This window comes from Dendrobates tinctorius, unplaced genomic scaffold, assembly GCF_039654945.1.
Source record: "Dendrobates tinctorius isolate UK_male_01 unplaced genomic scaffold, ASM3965494v1 ptg000138l, whole genome shotgun sequence".
Classification (NCBI taxonomy): domain Eukaryota; kingdom Metazoa; phylum Chordata; class Amphibia; order Anura; family Dendrobatidae; genus Dendrobates; species Dendrobates tinctorius.
The window spans coordinates 22,850,486-22,872,071 of record NW_027361806.1 but is presented as its reverse complement, the minus strand read 5'-3'; the positions used below and the strand labels follow the sequence as shown (position 1 = coordinate 22,872,071).

General features: G+C 40.5%; 2 protein-coding genes across 8 annotated transcripts in view; one reads left to right on the top strand and one right to left on the bottom strand.

Annotated features, from left to right (window-relative positions):
• ZZZ3 (zinc finger ZZ-type containing 3) overlaps nucleotides 1-7,979 on the top strand; it is a 66,034-nt gene extending 58,055 nt beyond the window's left edge. For all 5 annotated transcript variants that reach the window (XM_073544825.1, XM_073544827.1, XM_073544826.1 and 2 more), the window contains exons 11-12: nucleotides 5,203-5,303; nucleotides 6,710-7,979. In XM_073544825.1, the coding sequence (XP_073400926.1) occupies nucleotides 5,203-5,303; nucleotides 6,710-6,854 (246 nt within the window). In that variant the 3' untranslated portion in view covers nucleotides 6,855-7,979. The remainder of the gene's footprint in view (nucleotides 1-5,202; nucleotides 5,304-6,709) is intronic.
• Nucleotides 7,980-8,103: 124 nt separating this feature from the next.
• The window catches only part of AK5 (adenylate kinase 5), a 198,934-nt gene continuing 185,451 nt past the window's right edge, over nucleotides 8,104-21,586 (bottom strand). For all 3 annotated transcript variants that reach the window (XM_073544832.1, XM_073544831.1, XM_073544830.1), the window contains 3 exons: nucleotides 21,309-21,425; nucleotides 15,284-15,475; nucleotides 8,104-9,668 (listed from right to left, as the gene is read on the bottom strand). In XM_073544832.1, the coding sequence (XP_073400933.1) occupies nucleotides 9,600-9,668; nucleotides 15,284-15,475; nucleotides 21,309-21,425 (378 nt within the window). In that variant the 3' untranslated portion in view covers nucleotides 8,104-9,599. The remainder of the gene's footprint in view (nucleotides 9,669-15,283; nucleotides 15,476-21,308; nucleotides 21,426-21,586) is intronic.

The window sequence follows — 21,586 nt, the reverse complement described above, 5'->3', positions numbered from 1 at the left end:
TCACTTCCTGTCCACCGAACCGGTTCTTCCTCTCTGTTCCAACAAAACCGCCAAACAAGGCTTGTGTCTTCCACCAAGCGGTCTCCTCTCTCCTTCAAGCAGGAGTCGTAGTACCGGTTCCTGTGAACGAACGCTTCCAAGGGTTCTACTCCAATCTGTTCGTAGTCCCCAAGAAAGGAGGCAGCGTCCGGCCCATACTAGACCTAAAACAGCTCAACAAATATGTACGGGTCCATCATTTTCGCATGGAGTCCCTTCGGTCCATTATTGCGTCCATGGAGCAGGGAGACTATCTTGCCTCCATAGATATTCAAGACGCATACCTGCACATACCAATTGCTTCCGGCCATCAACGGTTTCTCAGGTTCGCGATCAACCAGGACCACTAACAGTTCGTGGCTCTCCCGTTCGGGCTTGCCACTATGGACGTTCTACACTCCAGAGGCATTGTAGTCGTTCCATACCTGGACAACCTTCTCATCAAGGCTTCCACCTTCAAGGACTGCGAGGACAGTGTCTCAATCACAATCGACACTCTGAGTCGCCTGGGCTGGTTAGTCAACCTACAAAAGTCATCGACTACCCCGAGTCAGGCCCTGACCTTCCTGGGGATGCTATTCAACACTTCCAGGGGTCTGGTGCTCCTACCCAGGGACAAGACACTGGCTCTTCGTCTGGGAGTTCGCATACTCCTCCGCAATCCTCCTCGATCCCTCCGGTTTGCCATGAGAGTCCTCGGCAGGATGGCAGTGGCAATGGAGGCGGTACCATTTGCCCAGTTTCACCTCAGGCCTCTTCAACTTGCCATCCTCAAGTCTTGGGACAGGAATCCCTTCTCCCTCGACAGGGAATTCTGGTTGACATTGTCAACCAGGAGGTCCCTACACTGGTGGCTCAAGCCAACTTCGCTTGCAAGAGGAAAATCCTTTCTCTCAGGTCACTGGAAGGTCCTGACCACCGATGCAAGCCTGACAGGTTGGGGTGCGGTGCACCTACATCACAGGGCACAAAGCAAGTGGTCACCAGCGGAAATGACTGCCCATCAATATTCTGGAAATTCGGGCCATCTTCCTGGCACTGAGAGCCTTTCATCGCTTGCTGGCAGCCTCTCACATAAGGATACAGTCGGACAATGCCACGGCGGTGGCATATGTGAACCACCAATCCGGGACCCGCAGTGCCCAGGTGATGAGAGAAGTGGCACATATCCTCCACTGGGCGGAAGAGACAAGGTCGGTACTCTCAGCGGTCCACATTCCGGGTGTGGACAGCTGGGAAGCCGACTTCCTCAGCAGACAAGGAATGGACGCGGGGGAGTGGTCTCTCCATCCGGAAATTTTTCACCAGATCTGCCATCGCTGGGGGACCCCGGACGTGGACCTATTGGCATCCCATTTCAATGCCAAGGTCTCCAATTTCATGGCCAGGACACGCGACCCTCGGTCGCTCGGAGCGGATGCCCTGGTGCAGGACTGGACCCAGTTCCAGCTTCTGTACATTTTTCCACCCATCCCCCTGATCTCCAGAGTCGTGAGGAAGTTCCAACCATCCTGATCGCGCCGGACTGGCCCAGACGTACATGGTACACCGACGTTGTGCACCTTACAGCAGACGCCCCCTGGCGTCTCCCCAACCGTCACGACCTTCTGTCACAAGGTCCGTTCTACCATCTGAACTCGGAGGCTCTCAATTTGACGGCGTGGCCCTTGAAACCTGGGTTCTAACCCAAGCAGGGCTCTCACCAGACGTCATCACAACAATGATCAGAGCAAGAAAGCCAGCCTCCGCCAAGATTTATTATCGTACCTGGAGAGCTTTCTTTACCTGGTGTGAATCCCGTGGATAGGTCCCACTCCCTTATTCCCTCCCGAAGGTACTGGGTTTTCTTCAATCGGGCCTGGACACTGGGCTATCCCTAGGCTCGCTTAAGAGCCAGGTGTCAGCGCTTTCAGTGCTTTTCCAAAGACGTATTGCTAACAAGCCACAAGTAAGGACTTTTCTCCAGGGAGTTTCCCGATTGGTTCCCCCCTACAGACGCCCACTGGAAACGTGGGATCTCAACCTGGTCCTGACAGCATTACAGGCACCACCTTTCGAACCCCTTAAGGAAGTCCCACTCCGCATCCTGTCACAGAAAGTGGTTTTTCTTGTGGCAATCACCTCTCTGCGCAGGGTGTCTGAATTGTCAGCACTCTCCTGCAGACGGCCTTTCCTAGCTTTTCACCAGAACAAGGTGGTTCTCCGTACAGTACCATCCTTCCTTCCGAAGGTTGTGTCCACCTTCCACCTCAATGAAGAAATTTCACTGCCATCCCTTTGCCCGGTTCCGGTTCATAGAGTTGAGAAGGCTCTGCATACGCTTGAACTCGTTTTGGCATTGCGTATATACGTGTCTAGGACTGCACCCTTCCGGAAGTCTGATTCTCTTTTCCTTCTTCCGGAGGGAGTTCGCAAGGGTCTGCCGGTTTCCAAAGCTACCCTTGCCAGGTGGATCAAGACCACCATACAAAAGGCTTTCCGACTTAACAATTCTTCTCTTCCGGCCGGTATCACGGCACACTCTACGCAGGCAGTAGGGGCATCCTGGGCCATTCGGCACCAGGCTTCGGCACAACAAGTGTGTAAGGCGGCCACTTGGACTAGCCTACACATGTTTACGAAACACTACAGTGTTCATACCCAGTCCTCAGCAGATGCGAGCCTGGGTAGACGGGTTCTGCAGGCGGCAGTGCCCCAAGTTTAGGGACCTACTAGCACAATATTCGTCCATTGCTTCCCACCCAGGGACTGCTTTGGGACGTCCCATGGTTCTGTGTCCCCCAATGAGGCGACAGAGTAAAGGAGATTTTTGTGTACTCACTGTAAAATCTTTCTCTTATCCTCTAATTGGGGGACACAGCTCCCACCCTGTTGCCCTTACGGGCCGTTGTTTACGGTTGAGTTCTCATATTGTTCTTTGAACTCGTACATAGTAGCCTTCTTACAGGCATGGTTATGTTGTTTCTGTTACGTTCCTCCTAATTCTTTTGCACAAAACTGGAGAAGGCTGACTCCGTCCAGGGGTGTATACTGCAGAGGAGGAGCCAAAGTTAATATTTTTCAGATTACGCATAGTGTCGCCTCCTAGTGGACAGCCAGCAGCATAACACCCATGGTTCTGTGTCCCCCAATTAGAGGCTAAGAGAAAGAGATTTTACGGTGAGTACACAAAAATCTCCTTTTAATTTGTCTTAAATGAAAAAACACAAAAAGAATTGTCCTAAAGCCAAATTGGATATAATTCCACACCAAACATAAAAAAGAGGGTGGACAAAAGTATTGGCACTGTTGGAAAAATCATGTGATGCTTCTCTAATTTGTGTAATGAACAGCACCTGTAACTTACCTGTGGCACCTAACAGGTGTTGGCAATAACTAAATCACACTTGCAGCCAGTTGACATGGATTAAAGTTGACTCAACCTCTGTCCTGTGTCCTTGTGTGCACCACATTGAGCATGGAGAAAAGAAAGAAGACCAAAGAACTGTCTGAGGACTTGAGAAACCAAATTGTGAGGAAGCATGAGCAATCTCAAGGCTACAAGTCCATCTCCAAAGACCTGAATGTTCCTGTGTCTACCGTGCGCATTGTCATCAAGAAGTGTAAAGCCCATGGCACTGTGGCTAACCTCCCTAGATGTGGACGGAAAAGAAAAATTGACAAGAGATTTCAACGCAAGATTGTGCGGATGTTGGATAAAGAACCTCGACTGACATCCAAACAAGTTCAAGCTGCCCTGCAGTCCGAGGGTACAACAGTGTCAACCCGTACTATCCGTCGGCGTCTGAATGAAAAGGGACTGTATGGTAGGAGACCCAGGAAGACCCCACTTCTTACCCCGAGACATAAAAAAGCCAGGCTGCAGTTTGCCAAAACTTACCTGAAAAAGCCTAAAACGTTTTGGAAGAATGTTCTCTGGTCAGATGAGACAAAAGTAGAGCTTTCTGGGCAAAGGCATCAACATAGAGTTTACAGGAGAAAAAAAGAGGCATTCAAAGAAAAGAACACGGTCCCTACAGTCAAACATGGCGGAGGTTCCCTGATGTTTTGGGGTTGCTTTGCTGCCTCTGACACTAGACTGCTTGACCGTGTGCATGGCATTATGAAGTCAGAAGACTACCAACAAATTTTGCAGCATAATGTAGGGCCCAGTGTGAGAAAGCTGGGTCTCCCTCAGAGGTCATGGGTCTTCCAGCAGGACGATGACCCAAAACACACTTCAAAAAGCACTAGAAAATGGTTTGAGAGAAAGCACTGGAGACTTCTAAGGTGGCCAGCAATGAGTCCAGACCTGAATCCCATAGAACACCTGTGGAGAGATCTAAAAATGGCAGTTTGGAGAAGGCACCCTTCTAATATCAGGGACCTGGAGCAGTTTGCCAAAGAAGAATGGTCTAAAATTCCAGCAGAGCATTGTAAGAAACTCATTGATGGTTACCGGAAGCGGTTGGTCGCAGTTATTTTGGCTAAAGGTTGTGCAACCAAGTATTAGGCTGAGGGTGCCAATACTTTTGTCTGGCCCATTTTTTGGAGTTTTGTGTGAAATGATCAATGTTTTGCTTTTTGCTTCATTATCTTTTGTGTTTTTTCATTTAAGACAAATTAAATGAAGATAATAATACCAAAGAATTTGTGTTTGCAATCATTTTCAGGAAGAAACTGAGTATTATCTGACAGAATTGCAGGGGTGTCAATACTTTTGGCCACAACTGTATGTACACAGTGACTGCACCAGCAGAATAGTGAGTGCAGATCTGGGGTATAATATAGGATGTAACTCAGGATCAGTAATGTAATGTATGTACACAGTGACTGCACCAGCAGAATAGTGAGTGCAGCTCTGGAGTATAATACAGGATGTAACTCAGGATCAGTAATGTATGTACACAGTGACTGCACCAGCAGAATAGTGAGTGCAGCTCTGGGATATAATACAGGATGTGACTCAGGACCAGTAATGTAATGTGTGTACACAGTGACTGCACCAGCAGAATAGTGAGTGCAGCTCTGGAGTATAATACAGGATGTAACTCAGGATCAGTAATGTAATGCATGTACACAGTGACTGCACCAGCAGAATAGTGAGTGCAGCTCTGGGGTATAATAGAGGATGTGACTCGGGATCAGTGAAATCCTCAATCTCTTCTCCCTTTTCTATTACAGTGTGATAATTGTGGTATTGAACCTATCCAGGGTATTCGGTGGCATTGTCAGGATTGCCCGCTGCAGATGGCTGTGGATTTCTGTGACTCCTGCTCTGACTGGTGAGTGCACATGGGGAGAGGGGAAGGGCTGGTGCAATTTTACATCTGGACCCGGTTGTGTCTCAAAATGCGATAATTAGCTGATGTTTCGCTCCAGTTGCATCCTGATAACTGTATATAGATTACTGCAAATTCCCTTTGGAAACTTCTTCATGATTGCAGAATACCTCGGCCACTTAGGTGACTTCCCGTGGTGTCCTGCTAATTTACACAGGTGGTCACTGTGGGAGAGATTACGTGGTGCACATTGAAACGTAATTGATCGTGGCCCCAAGTTCGCCACAGCTGCAGTTTTTCTCACAGAAAACAGGGCATAAAGGGTTATTCCCAAAAAATGCTAAATTGTCGAAGCGCAGCAGTCTGCTTCCTCCAACCACCCCATGTATAATGAGCAGGAGCGGCTGTCGGAAAGGTGAAACTTCACTCCATTCAAGTGGGGGCTCTGACCCCCAAGATCAGAGTATTCTAGCCCACGAGTGAGGGGAGAACGTGGAGGAACCATCATTGTAAGTTTTGTTTTTTGAATCAATAATACAAGTGGAAATAAAACTTGGTAACACGTCTGATTACACAAATCCGCTCTTTTCTTCTCTTGGACTGATTAATTAGGGTATGTGCACACGTTGCGGATTCGTGTGCGGAATTTTCCGTGCGGAATCTGCTATTTTTGGCAGAATCCGCAGGTCAAAATCTGCGCGTTTTTCCTGTGGATTTAGTGCGGATTCCTATAATGGAATGGGTGTAAAAACGCTGCGGAATCCGCACAAAGAATTGACATGCTGCGGAAAATAAACCTCTGCGTTTCCGTGCAGATTTTTCCGCAACATGTGCACAGCGGTTTTTATTTCCCATAGATTTACATTGTACTGTACATCACTAGGAAATCCGCAGCAAATCCGCAACGTGTGCACAGACCCTTATTCTGAAAACTCGAACCTGGCTAAATTCTGACTTTGGGAAAACAATGGTTTTCCTTTAGCATTTTGGGAAAATGGATTTGGACGCAGGTCTGGTTTATAACTACATAAACTAAAAATTGTCATCAATGTCCATTCACATCTTCCATGAGGACAGGGCCCTGACTTGTGCCCTTGGGGTTGGTCCGAGGGTCACACACTTGTTCCTGTGTGCCCATATAAATGAAGAGCGGGAGCTGCGCACACGTGGTCTACTCCAGACCGGGCCTCGTTACATGGACGTGTGTCCCCGTGGTGTGAATACATGGCCTAGAGCACAGCAATGTCCTAACGGGGGGGAGCAACCCAAGTGTACAGCAGTCTCCAGTGAGGTCTCCTCTCCTGCAGCTCTGGTGGTCCGCACATTGGTGGTCACTCAGCTTTTGCAGATAAGGATAGAATAATTGATTAAGGAAATCAATGACGTTTTTGTTGTGTTTTTTTTCTTAGTTTATATGAAACACAAAGTCACAAGGAGGATCATCACCTGGAGCCGGTGTATAAAGCGGAGACATTCCTAGACCGAGATTACTGCATGCCACACAGCACCAGTTACAATTACCTGGACCCAAACTATTTTCCAGCAAACAGATGACGTGATCCGGCCAAAAATATCCTCAGCTCGGTAATAACGACAGGTCGCGGAGCAGAAGTTACCGCTCTCACAGCATGATACCTGCGTGGAAATCCAGCTCCATTCTACTCCACCGACCGCAGCAGAACATTCCACGGGCGCATAATGACCTCCCCGGGGACCCTGCCCCCTGCTGGCAAGAACAACACAAAATCACAGTGCACGTTACGGACTCAGACTTTTTTTTTTTCCCAAAGGCTTCCGAAGAAGAAAAAAATGGTCAAAATGTGAACTATTTATATTAAACCAGTTTACTAGCTTGCAGTTTTGTGAAATATATTTTTTTTTAATTCCTTTTTTTTTTTTGCACAGAAACTGACATTTTGAGAAGGTTTTAACCAATCACAGTGTTCGCTAAGAAAACGCTACTGTTAATAAGACGACTTTGACCCCCTCTGACCCCCGTATGGATTAACTCCAGTCTCCGCTTGACTTTGAGCTGCTTTGATGTGGAAGATGACGACCTACAATCGGGCACTACAGATCGGGGACTGCGGCTGCTTCTGTAACCAGCTGGTGTCTGTGCGTCTGTCCGTGTGCGTGCGTGCGTGAATGTCAAAGGAAATTTTCACTCAGATCTATTTTTTAAATGTAATGTTCAGATGATCATGTGACGTGTACAAAATATGGTGAAAAAAGTGCCACTCGTAGTAACTGTGTAAAGTCTAACACTTTCTTAGGTCCTTCCTAGAAAAATACACAGCCTTCTGCCTCGACCTTCAATTCTGTCCACCCAAGGACAGGGGGAAAAAAACCAAATCCCACCTGGCCTAGTGTAAATCCTTTATGTATTGTCTTTTTTTTTCTTCTTTTTTTGTAGTCGCACAAAATCCATAAAAGATTGTATTTTTTATTAATATTTAAGCAAGTTACATAGATCTATACGGAAGAGCTTCATCCGCTACGGACCCTTATAGACGGCGTCCTACAGATCCGTGGACTAAGGATTTGTGATGAACTCTCCGGCAGGGACAGTAGACATTTTGTATTTTTTTTTTCCCCCCTTCTCTGTGTAAAACATGTTCTTAACTCAAATGTCAGGAGGACTGTAAAAAAAAAATAAAAAAATAAACTGTGTGGGTACTATATGTTTGTACAGAAAGTTGTCATTTTTAGTGCCTCGCCCGCAACCAATGGAGGAAAACAAAAAAAAATAAATCAACCGTAACGGCCGGTGCCCCCGGATGCAATAAATTCATATCAAACGGTATTTACATTTTAGTTCGTGTTTATTTTCTTGTTTAGACATTTTTTGATTATTTTTATAACAATCGTTGTGGTTTTCGGTCTCTTGGCTTTAGTCATGCGAGGAGATAATAAATTCACTGTGAGAGCGATGATATCACCAAGAAAACTATAAAGTGAATGGAAACTTCCTGGCAGGAAGCGGCGTACAAATACTTTATAAAAGAGAGCAGCGGCGGCAGGGACCCGGCAGCGTCTTTGATCCCATCCATCCAGATCCGTGGCAGTCCGTCTGTCCCTAAAATGCGGGATGTCATACGATGGCAGCATCAGCGGATCACTAAAACCTCCACCGATCCCAAAAACTGCTGATACGGGCTGGATTCACATATCCGTGGTTCACAATCTGCTCGGACCGACCGCGTCTCTCGCGACATGAAGCTGAGCATGCGGGTGTCGTACGGAAGCTTAAAAAAGATGACAAGCAATGGCAGCTTAATGCCAGCAACTATATACTTGTAAGCTGCAGCAAACTCTTACAAAACTGTAACTCCCATCATGTCTGTGGCCATCAGGGCATTCTGGGAGTTGTAGTCTTTATAGGGGCTTTAAGTTCCTGGATGTAATATACTGGAGTCCTACTAAAGATATCCAAGTAGGGTACGACACCATAAAGTGGTGCCGATCCGTGGACAGTGGTGTCTGGCGGTGTGAGCGCCCGCTGCCTGCACGTCACCGGCGGAGCTTTGTGTTCAGCAGTCGCCCAGATCTGGATCATGTTGCAGGAAGACGTCTCGTCAACTGCCCCACGCTTAAGCAGGAGACGTGTAAAACTAATTGAAGACGTCAGTGGGATGCCGGCAGCTTCTGCCAATTACTTGGTTAAGTAGCAGGAATCTGTTCACTCCCCCATCATTCGCCTCGGCCCGGCTTCCTCACTGGAAGAGCTGGAGATTTGCCTCCACTTAGGCCGGTTTCACGCAGGGACTCTGAGTGCAATTCAGCAATGCATCGGCCAAAGAATCCACCCACGCGGCTCGTGCATTTTCCTTTTTCTCATAGTGCAATTTTCTTTGGGAGGGAGTGAGGGGCAAGAAACAGGAGAGTGACAAAATATCAGCTGGATTGCTCCCTACTGAAAAGGGCAGAGTTCTCTCAATAATGTAAGATGCATGGAGTTAGGAAAGAAAGGTGGGTGCACGGGACAGGAAAATGTGGGGCAACTTGCTATATACATAAGCCACTTCTTCACTGGTGCACATGGATGCTGCTATAAAAAAAAAAAAAATGGCACAAAAGGGCTCCAGCCACCCCCTTAACCAGGTGAGTGAGACCTTCAAAAAAAAAAAATCTCAATTTTCCGTGTAACATCAGTCAGATGCCATTGTGTGCGCCTCCATGTGACGGGTGTGTAGTATGGACGGTAGGGATCGCCGATCTGTCACCACAGACCGCATGCACTGGTGGTAAATATACAAGATGTACACGTTGCTGCCGACTCCTGATCCGTTCATGGGATCCTCAGAAAATGGCGTCCAGTGATGTGCAGATCTGAAGGAAAACCTGCTCTGGAGACCTCTCCGCATTAATCTAGGAAGAGAAAAGGATTTCCATTAATCAGCGTCATTCTTAATAAAACGCAGTGACATTACCCGCCGTCACCTCCACTAATCCTCGTACTTTCAGAGTCGCCCACTTACGGCGTCTGACCCTGTCATGCAAACCAGGAATCAATCCACTTAAATTCATGTATTTCACCTATTTTTCTTTTTTGCAATTGGGTTTTCACTGTACACTTTGTGCACCATAGAGGCTATAATCTGCTGTCTGCAGAATGAGTTATCTGACAATCTGTCAGTGAGCTCGTTCTGATGAAAGACTTCTATATCTGTTTTTTCCCGATCTCTCAGCTGATTTGTACTTGAAGAACACATTAGATCAGCTAAATTTTGTGATCATAAATTGTCTAAAAGGACCTTGGAAAAAGACACACAAAACCCCTATCAGAAAGAGCTCACTGATGGATTCTCCGTTTACTCATGCTGGCCGGAGGAAATCACTGATTAATGGGGGCATTGATCTGGTATTGATGGCCAAATCTGTTCTTTACCAATCAGAAAACAAATATCCCATTCCCCAAGTTTGTGATCGTTGCTGCAGTCCGGCTGCGCCATCTCTCTGGCTGATGGACCCGTCTGTGCGGATTATTTCCAGGTCTGCACTGACCTTTTAAGTTATAAAAATATAGTAAAGGATTATTGAAGTCGTGCCTGCGGCACTGATGCATGCTGGCATCGGCCCGGCTCAGTCGTGAGACGTCCACGGTGAAAATCGCAGGACAGCAATCCGGCATCAGACGAGCGGAGGAAATCGCCTTTTTCCATCCGGGTCACATCTGCATTTTAGATCCATATTTAAACAATATTTACTAATGTACAAGAGTAAATCCAGTTTCCTTGATTAATGATCGCAACATATCTGGATTTACCCACTTCCCTGCAAAAAGTTCTCGTTTGGAGTCACCGTGGCGGCTGCTGAGCAGGACCTGCAATACCAGCCACAGCCACAGGAGGACGAGGGGAGATGTTTGTAAAAATAAAAAAAAAGTTTTTTAATTTCTAATCCTGAAACTCCAGAACTAACCCAGAGATCTAAAATGCAATTTAAAAAAAAAACAAATTAGGAATATTTTTTAATTTTTAGCTTGATTGGAAATTTCCATGGCTTCACTACTAATTGGGGGTAGTCAGAAGAGCTTGAAATGTGTAAATCTAGGAGGGAGTACAAACAATTTTGCTTTAAACTTAATACATTGATACCAGAGGGCGTGAAGGGGGCGGAGCACGATGCCCATATTTGGAATTGTTTGAATCTCTGGATGCTCCGCCCCCTCAGGGCCGCCATATTTGGATAGACCGCGGTTCTGTATCCGTTTCTGAACTTCCCCTTTAACTACAATGTCAATCATAAAAATGAGCGATTCCGACAAACTTTATATTCTCAATCATTATTCTTCTGATGTCCAGAAATTTCTCCTCGACCTCAAAGTCTCCACAGAATAAGTGTTGGCGGAAATACATGAGAAAAATGTGTAAAAAAATAACACAAAATCTGAATTGTTCAGAGTCCCAGATGCTCCCGGCGAGACGGAGAATCTCCGAGCTGATCTCCTGATCAGAGGCTGCACTTGGCAGACGGTGGAGACCGCGGCTTTCTCGCTCCTGCGCGGAGACTCCATTACCGTTCGTGGCTCATTTTCTTGGCAGGAGAAATATTTTCTAAATAAAAGTGAGCCGAGAGCTCAGCCGAAAATTGCCGGATTTTCCAATCCATTGTACCAGATATCTGAGACTTCATGCAGAAATGATTCTTGTGAAAAGTAATGAAACCTCCAAAAATTACCAATTCTAATGTAAATGTACGTTTTTAATTCTTAATCCAACCCCGTCCTGGAGGGGGAGCTGTTGCCATGGCTTTGTGATTGGGATATGCTACAAGATATTTTTTCCCTCTGTGAGGCCTTTCAATATCAACATCACCCAGTAATATTATCAGCCATTGCTCTGACCGAGCTCCTCAGCACCGATATTCACACGGCTACAATAAACCGCAGATTTACTCATTAATTCATATTCCATAATGAGCAGTGGGGGATGGGGAGGGAGGCGGCTATAATACCATTCCTGTTCCCAAAAGAAGTCACATTTCATACCAACGCAATACTGTAACAGAACAAGTCTGATAAAATACTACTGCCCCCCTATGTACAAGAATATAACTACTATTATACTGCTCCTATGTACAAGAATATAACTACTATAATACTGCCCCTATGTACAAGAATATAACTACTATAATACTGCCCCTATATACAAGAATATAACTACTATAATACTGCTCCCTATGTACAAGAATATAACTGCTATAATACTGCTCCTATATACAAGAATATAACTACTATATTACTGCCCCCTATGTACAAGAATATAACTACTGTAATACTGCCGCTATGCACAAGAAAATAACTACTATAATACTGCCCCTATATACAAGAATATAACTACTATATTACTGCCCCCTATGTACAAGAACACAACTACAATAATACTGCTCCTATATACAAGAATATAACTACTATAATACTGCTCCTATGTTCAAGAATATAACTACTATAATACTGCTTTTATATACAAGAATATAACTACTATAATACTGCCCCTATGTACAAGAATATAACTACTATAATACTGCTTTTATATACAAGAATATAACTGCTATAGTAGTGCCCCCTATGTACAAGAATATAACTACTATAATACTGCCCCTATGTACAAGAATATAACTGCTATAATACTGCTCCCATGTACAAGAATATAACTACTATAATACTGCCCCCTATGTACAAGAACACAACTACAATAATACTGCTCCTATGTACAAGAATATAACTACTATAATACTGCTCCTATGTACAAGAATATAACTAATACTGCTCCTATGTACAAGAATATAACTACTATAATACTGCTCCTATGTACAAGAATATAACTATAATACTGTCCCTATGTACAAGAATATAACTACTATAATACTGTCTCCTATGTACAAGAATATAACTACTATAATACTGCCCCTATGTACAAGAATATAACTACTATAATACTGCTCCTATGTACAAGAATATAACTAGAATACTGTCGCCTATGTACAAGAATATAAGTACTATAATACTGTCCCTATGTACAAGAATATAACATACTATAATACTGCCCCCTAAGTAGAAGAATATAACTACTATAATACTGCCGCTATGTACAAGAATATAACTGCTTTAATACTGTCCCCTATGTACAAGAATATAACTACTATAATACTGCCCCTATGTACAAGACTATAACTACTATAATACTGCCCCTATATACAAGAATATAACTACTATAATACTGCCCCTATGCACAAGAATATAACTACTATAATACTGCCCCTATGTAAAAGAATATAACTACTATAAAACTGCTCCTATGTACAAGAATATAACTACTATAATACTGCTCCTATGTACAAGAATATAACTACTATAATACTGCCCCTATCTACAAGAATATAACTACTATAATACTGCCCCTATCTACAAGAATATAACTACTATAATACTGCCCCTATGTACAAGAATATAACTACTATAATATTGCCCCCTATGTACAAGAATATAACTACTATAATACTGCCCCTATCTACAAGAATATACTATAATACTGCTCCTATGTACAAGAATATAACTACTATAATACTGCTCCTATGTACAAGAATATAACTACTATAATACTGCCCCTATGTACAAGAATATAACTACTATAATACTGCCCCTATGTACAGGAATATAACTATTATAATACTGCTCCTATGTATAAGAATACAACTACTATAATACTGCCCCTATGTATAATATAACTACTATAATACTGCTCCTATGTACAAGAATATAACTAATATAATACTGCTCCTATGTACAGGAATATAGCTACTATAATACTGCTCCTATGTACAGGAATATAACTAATATAATACTGCTCCTATGTACAAGAATATAACTACTATAATACTGCCCCTATGTACAGGAATATAACTAATATAATACAGCCCCTATGTACAAGAATATAACTAATATAATACAGCCCCTATGTACAAGAATATAACTACTATAATACTGCTCCTATGTACAAGAATATAACTACTATAATAGTGCCCCTATGTACAAGAATATAACTACTATAATACTGCCCCTATGCACAAGAATATAACTACTATAATACTGCCCCTATGCACAAGAATATAACTACTATAATACTGCCCCTATGTACAAGAATATAACTACTATAATACTGCCGCTATGTATAAGAATATAACTACTATAATACTGCTCCTATGTACAAGAATATAACTACTATAATACTGCCCCTATGTACAGGAATATAACTAATATAATACAGCCCCTATGTACAAGAATATAACTACTATAATACTGCTCCTATGTACAAGAATATAACTACTATAATAGTGCCCCTATGTACAAGAATATAACTACTATAATACTGCCCCTATGCACAAGAATATAACTACTATAATACTACCCCTATGCACAAGAATATAACTACTATAATACTGCCCCTATGTACAGGAATATAACTAATATAATACAGCCCCTATGTACAAGAATATAACTACTATAATATTCTTGTACATAGGGGCAGTATTATAGTAGTTATATTCTTGTACATAGGGGCAGTATAACTATTATAATACTGCCCCTATGTACAAGACTATAACTACTATAATACTGCCCCTATATACAAGAATATACAGTAACTACTATAATACTGCTCCCTATATACAAGAATATAACTACTATAATACTGCTCCCTATGTACAAGAATATAACTACTATAATACTGCCCCTATGTGCAGGAATATAACTAATATAATACTGCTCCCTATGTACAAGAATATAACTACTATAATACTGCCCCTATGTACAGGAATATAACTACTATAATACTGCTCCTATGTAGAAGAATATAACTACTATAATACTGCTCCTATGTACAAGAATATAACTACTATAATACTGCTCCTATGTACAAGAATATAACTACTATAATACTGCCCCTATATACAAGAATATAACTACTATAATACTGCCCCTATATACAAGAATATAACTACTATAATACTGCCCCTATATACAAGAATATAACTACTATAATACTGCTCCTATGTACAAGAATATAACTACTATAATACTGCCCCTATATACAAGAATATAACTACTATAATACTGCTCCTATGTACAAGAATATAACTACTATAATACTGCTCCTATGTACAAGAATATAACTACTATAATACTGCCCCTATGTACAAGAATATACTATAATACTGCCCCCTATGTATAAGAATATAACTACTATAATACTGCCCCTATGTACAGGAATATAACTACTATAATACTGCTCCTATGTACAAGAATATAACTACTATAATACTGCTCCTATGTACAAGAATATAACTACTATAATACTGCCCCTATGTACAAGAATATACTATAATACTGCCCCCTATGTATAAGAATATAACTACTATAATACTGCCCCCTATGTATAAGAATATGACTTCTATAATACTCAGAGTATAGCGGTATAACTTACCTTACACAGAAGGCCCTTGGTCTTATAATATGTAAACAAGGGCTCCACAGTCTGGTAGAACATCTGTAACCTCCTCTTTACATTTTCTGTGGCAACTTCATTCCGATGACTGACTTTACTTCTCCCGACAACTCGTGTGGTCATGATTTCAGCAGAACAATCCAGATACAGGACAAGATTCGGGGCGCAAAGCTGAGAAGTGAAAAAAAGCAAATACAAGTAAGCAACTTAGGATAGAAAATTGCACCATAGCCTGGTATAACTGAGATACAGGGTTGAGTCTTCTGGTCAGTGGGTCACATCCAGACATGCACCCGTGGTCTGTGTAGCATGTACAGTATGTGGTGGCATACGGAATATACAATGACCTGACACTAACAAAAGTGGTAACTGCCATGGGTAAAGGGGGTGTACAGAGATTTGTTACAAGGCCCAGAACTTACACATCTGCTTCTATGTTTGTCAGTGCCATACAACTCCTCTGTGCATAGGTAACAGTGTACGCATGACAGCGCACATACACCCTTACAGCAAAGTTATCCTCCTGTAGTTTCACTAAGAATTTAAAATGTATTATAAAGAAGTATTGTAGGGGAACTGCAAAAATAGTAAATATAATTGTGTATAGAAGACTATAACTACTATAATACTGCTCCTATGTACAAAAATATAATAATCTTTATTTTTATATAGCGCTAACATATTCCACAGCGCTTAAAAGTTTGCACACATTATCATCGCTGTCCCCGATGGGGCTCACAATCTAAATTCCCTATAAGTATGTCTTTGGAATGTGGGAGGAAACCCGAGTACCCGGAGGAAACCCACGCAAACACGCGGTGTTCTGTCTCCAACATCTGATTTATTATCTGCTTGTTAAATGTTTACAGTGTTTTCTGGCTCCATCTAGTGACCAGAGTCATAACCGCAGTGTTATTGTGTGTTTTACTTTCACTTTGCTATTCCCCTCTGCTTGCAATGTAGCCTTTTGCAAAGGATTATGGTTAGTTCAGCCCCCATTTTCCCTCCAGTCCACCATTTTCCTTCTGCCTGCATTCAGGAAGCATCTCATTTCTCTTCTCCCCTTGTGACAGCATCGCTGGTATGTATTTGTTTCCTGTATCCAATTCTTGCTTAGTTAGTTCTCTCCTGGTTAGCTATTAGTGCAGATGATGTATTATGTATATAGGAATCCCTGATGAACCCAGTATTGATTGTATGCATATATGTTTTTGTTTGTAGTTTCACCGCGCCAACATGCCATCACGTTGAATAAAGCACAGATTCAACCTACAGTCTCCTTATTGGACCCCGGTATAGCGGTTTAGCTGCCTGTATAAGCTACATGAATTCTGCTTCATTTAGTGAGGACAGAACACAGGGAGAACATACAAACTCCTTGCAGATGTCCTCGGTGGGATTTGAACCTAGGACTCCAGCGCTGCAAGGCTGCAGTGGTAATCACTGAACCACCATGCTGCCCGACTATAATACTGCCCCTATGTACAAGAATATAACTACTATAATACTGCTTCTATGTAAAAGAATATAACTACTATAATACTTCTCCCTATGTACAAGAATATAACTACTACAATACTTCTCCCTATGTACAAGAATATAACTACTATAATACTGCTCGTAAGTACAAGAATATAACTACTATAATACTGTCCTTATGTACAAGAATATAACTACTATAATACTGCTCGTAAGTACAAGAATATAACTACTATAATACTGCCCCTATGTACAAGAATATAACTACTATAATACTGCTCCCTATGTACAAGAATATTACTATAATACTGCTCGTATGTACAAGAATATAACTACTATAATACTGCTCGTAAGTACAAGAATATAACTACTATAACACTGCCCCTATGTACAAGAATATAACTACTATAATACTGCTCCTATGTACAAGAATATAACTACTATAATACTGCTCCCTATGTACAAGAATATTACTATAATACTGCTCGTATGTACAAGAATATAACTACTATAATACTGCTCCTATGTACAAGAATATAACTACTATAATACTGCCCCCTATGTACAAGAATATTACTATAATACTGCTCGTATGTACAAGAATATAACTACTATAATACTGCTCCTATGTACAAGAATATAACTACTATAATACTGCCCCCTATGTACAAGAATATTACTATAATACTGCTCGTATGTACAAGAATATAACTACTATAATACTGCTCCTATGTACAAGAATATAACTACTATAATACTGCTCCCTATGTACAAGAATATTACTATAATACTGCTCGTATGTACAAGAATATAACTACTATAACACTGCCCCTATGTACAAGAATATAACTACTATAATACTGCTCCTATGTACAAGAATATAACTACTATAATACTGCTCCTATGTACAAGAATATAACTACTATAATACTGCTCCCTATGTACAAGAATATTACTATAATACTGCTCGTATGTACAAGAATATAACTACTATAATACTGCTCCTATGTACAAGAATATAACTACTATAATACTGCTCCTATGTAGAATATAACTACTATAATACTGCCCCATGTACAAGAATATAACTACTATAATACTGTCCCTATGTACAAGAATATAACTATAATACTGTCCCTATGTACAAGAATATAACTACTATAATACTGCCCCCTATGTACAAGAATATAACTACTATAATACTGTCTCCTATGTACAAGAATATAACTACTATAATACTGTCCCTATGTACAAGAATATAACTACTATAATACTGCTCCCTATGTACAAGAATATTACTATAATACTGCTCGTATGTACAAGAATATAACTACTATAATACTGCTCCTATGTACAAGAATATAACTACTATAATACTGCTCCTATGTAGAATATAACTACTATAATACTGCCCCATGTACAAGAATATAACTACTATAATACTGTCCCTATGTACAAGAATATAACTATAATACTGTCCCTATGTACAAGAATATAACTACTATAGTACTGCCCCCTATGTACAAGAATATAACTACTATAATACTGTCTCCATTGTACAAGAATATAACTACTATAATACTGTCCCTATGTACAAGAATATAACTACTATAATACTGCTCCCTATGTACAAGAATATTACTATAATACTGCTCGTATGTACAAGAATATAACTACTATAATACTGTCCCTATGTACAAGAATATAACTACTATAATACTGCCCCCTATGTACAAGAATATAACTACTATAATACTGTCTCCTATGTACAAGAATATAACTACTATAATACTGTCCCTATGTACAAGAATATAACTACTATAATACTGCTCCCTATGTACAAGAATATTACTATAATACTGCTCGTATGTACAAGAATATAACTACTATAATACTGCTCCTATGTACAAGAATATAACTACTATAATACTGCTCCTATGTAGAATATAACTACTATAATACTGCCCCATGTACAAGAATATAACTACTATAATACTGTCCCTATGTACAAGAATATAACTATAATACTGTCCCTATGTACAAGAATATAACTACTATAGTACTGCCCCCTATGTACAAGAATATAACTACTATAATACTGTCTCCATTGTACAAGAATATAACTACTATAATACTGTCCCTATGTACAAGAATATAACTACTATAATACTGCTCCCTATGTACAAGAATATTACTATAATACTGCTCGTATGTACAAGAATATAACTACTATAATACTGCTCCTATGTACAAGAATATAACTACTATAATACTGCCCCCTATGTACAAGAATATTACTATAATACTGCTCGTATGTACAAGAATATAACTACTATAATACTGCTCCTATGTACAAGAATATAACTACTATAATACTGCCCCCTATGTACAAGAATATTACTATAATACTGCTCGTATGTACAAGAATATAACTACTATAATACTGCTCGTAAGTACAAGAATATAACTACTATAACACTGCCCCTATGTACAAGAATATAACTACTATAATACTGCTCCTATGTACAAGAATATAACTACTATAATACTGCTCCTATGTACAAGAATATAACTACTATAATACTGCTCCCTATGTACAAGAATATTACTATAATACTGCTCGTATGTACAAGAATATAACTACTATAATACTGCTCCTATGTACAAGAATATAACTACTATAATACTGCCCCATGTACAAGAATATAACTACTATAATACTGTCCCTATGTACAAGAATATAACTATAATACTGTCCCTATGTACAAGAATATAACTACTATAGTACTGCCCCCTATGTACAAGAATATAACTACTATAATACTGTCTCCTATGTACAAGAATATAACTACTATAATACTGTCCCTATGTACAAGAATATAACTATAATACTGTCCCCTATGTACAAGAATATAACTACTATAATACTGCCCCTATGTACAAGAATATAACTACTATAATACTGCTCCTATGTACAAGAATATAACTACTATAATACTGCCCCCTATGTAGAAGAATATAACTACTATAATACTGCCGCTATGTACAAGAATATAACTACTATAATACTGCCCCCTATGTACAAGAATATAACTACTATAATACTGTCCCTATGTACAAGAATATAACTACTATAATACTGCCCCTATGTACAAGAATATATCTACTATAATACTGCTCCTATGTACAAGAATATAACTACTATAATACTGCCCCCTATGTACAAGAATATAACTACTATAATACTGCCCCTATGTACAAGAATATAACTACTATAATACTGCCCCTATGTACAAGAATATAACTACTATAATACTGCTCCTATAGACAAGAATATAACTACTATAATACTGCTCCTATGTACAAGAATATAACTACTATAATACTGCTCCTATAGACAAGAATATAACTACTATAATACTGCTCCTATGTACAAGAATATAACTACTATAATACTGCTCCTATGTACTAGAATATAACTACTATAATACTGCCCCTATGTACAAGAATATAACTACTATAATACTGAAAATACACAAAAAAGTTTAGTGTCTGCTCACCTCCTCCTGGAGCGCCCGGATCCTGTTGTGCAGCAAGTTTTCAGAACTTAGAAAAAATAAGTGCAGCGCTGTAAGTCCATAAAATCCATTTTTCTTTTATTCCATCACTTCCAGTAAGATAAAAGCAATTACGTCATAGTCCAAAACATTAAAATCAATCGCCTTTCAACGCAAAACCGTGCGTCTTAATCATTGACGCACGGTTTTGCGTTGAAACGCGTTTGATTTTAATGTTTTGGACTATGACGTAATTGCTTTTATCTTACTGGAAGTGATGGAATAAAAGAAAAATGGATTTTATGGACTTACAGCGCTGCACTTATTTTTTCTAAATACTATAATACTGCTCCTACAGTTGTGCTCAAAAGTTTACATACCCCGCCAGAATTTTTGCTTTCTTGGCCTTTTTTTTAGAGAATATGAATGATAGCACCAAAACTTTTTCTCCCCTCATGGTTAGTGGTTGGGTGAAGCCATTTATTGTCAAACTACTGTGTTTTCTCTTTTTAAATCATAATGAGAACTCAAAACATCCCATGCTTCCAGAAACGCTTCTTCTCGTTTTTCATTTCCTGAAACAGTTTTGGAAGAGTTTTTTTCCCGCAGTGCTGTTTACAGCTTTTGATTGGGCAATGCCTAATTTGTAGCGTATTCCACCAGGAGCCGCTCATAGAAATGAGATGCACTCTGCTATTTTCTGCAAAACCTGAAGTTGGGAAAAAAAAAAATGCTCAAAAGACTGAATAGGAAGAGATCATGAAGTGCTTTTTGAAGCTATTTTTTAGGTTTAGTTTTTTTTGTTTTGTTTTTTTAAGAGCAGAGACCATATGGATTGTAAATACTGACTCATGGACCAAAATATGGGTTCTGCCCAAAGGAACAGAAAAACGAAGCACAAACAAGGATACGTGAATCCGGCCTAAAAATTGCCTAACATGAAAGTGTTCGCAGAGCCAAGCACTGACCTTGCATTCCAAGTCTTCAGCCTGTCGGACCTCACAGGGGAACGCGTCCAGCACGAATCCTTTGGTGCTTCCCAGAGAGGAACTTATGGCGTCTTTCAGAATTTCCAGAATGATCTCCTGTTATAGGGAAATAAGACGTGATGGACGGATAATCCTGACATGTATCCGGTGTTCACATATCGCAGCACACAACATGTAGTGGAGAAAGACTTGATGAATGGCGCCTCTACGATAATCCCCACAATCGGTGGCCGGGTTCTTTGTCCGGTTCAATACTC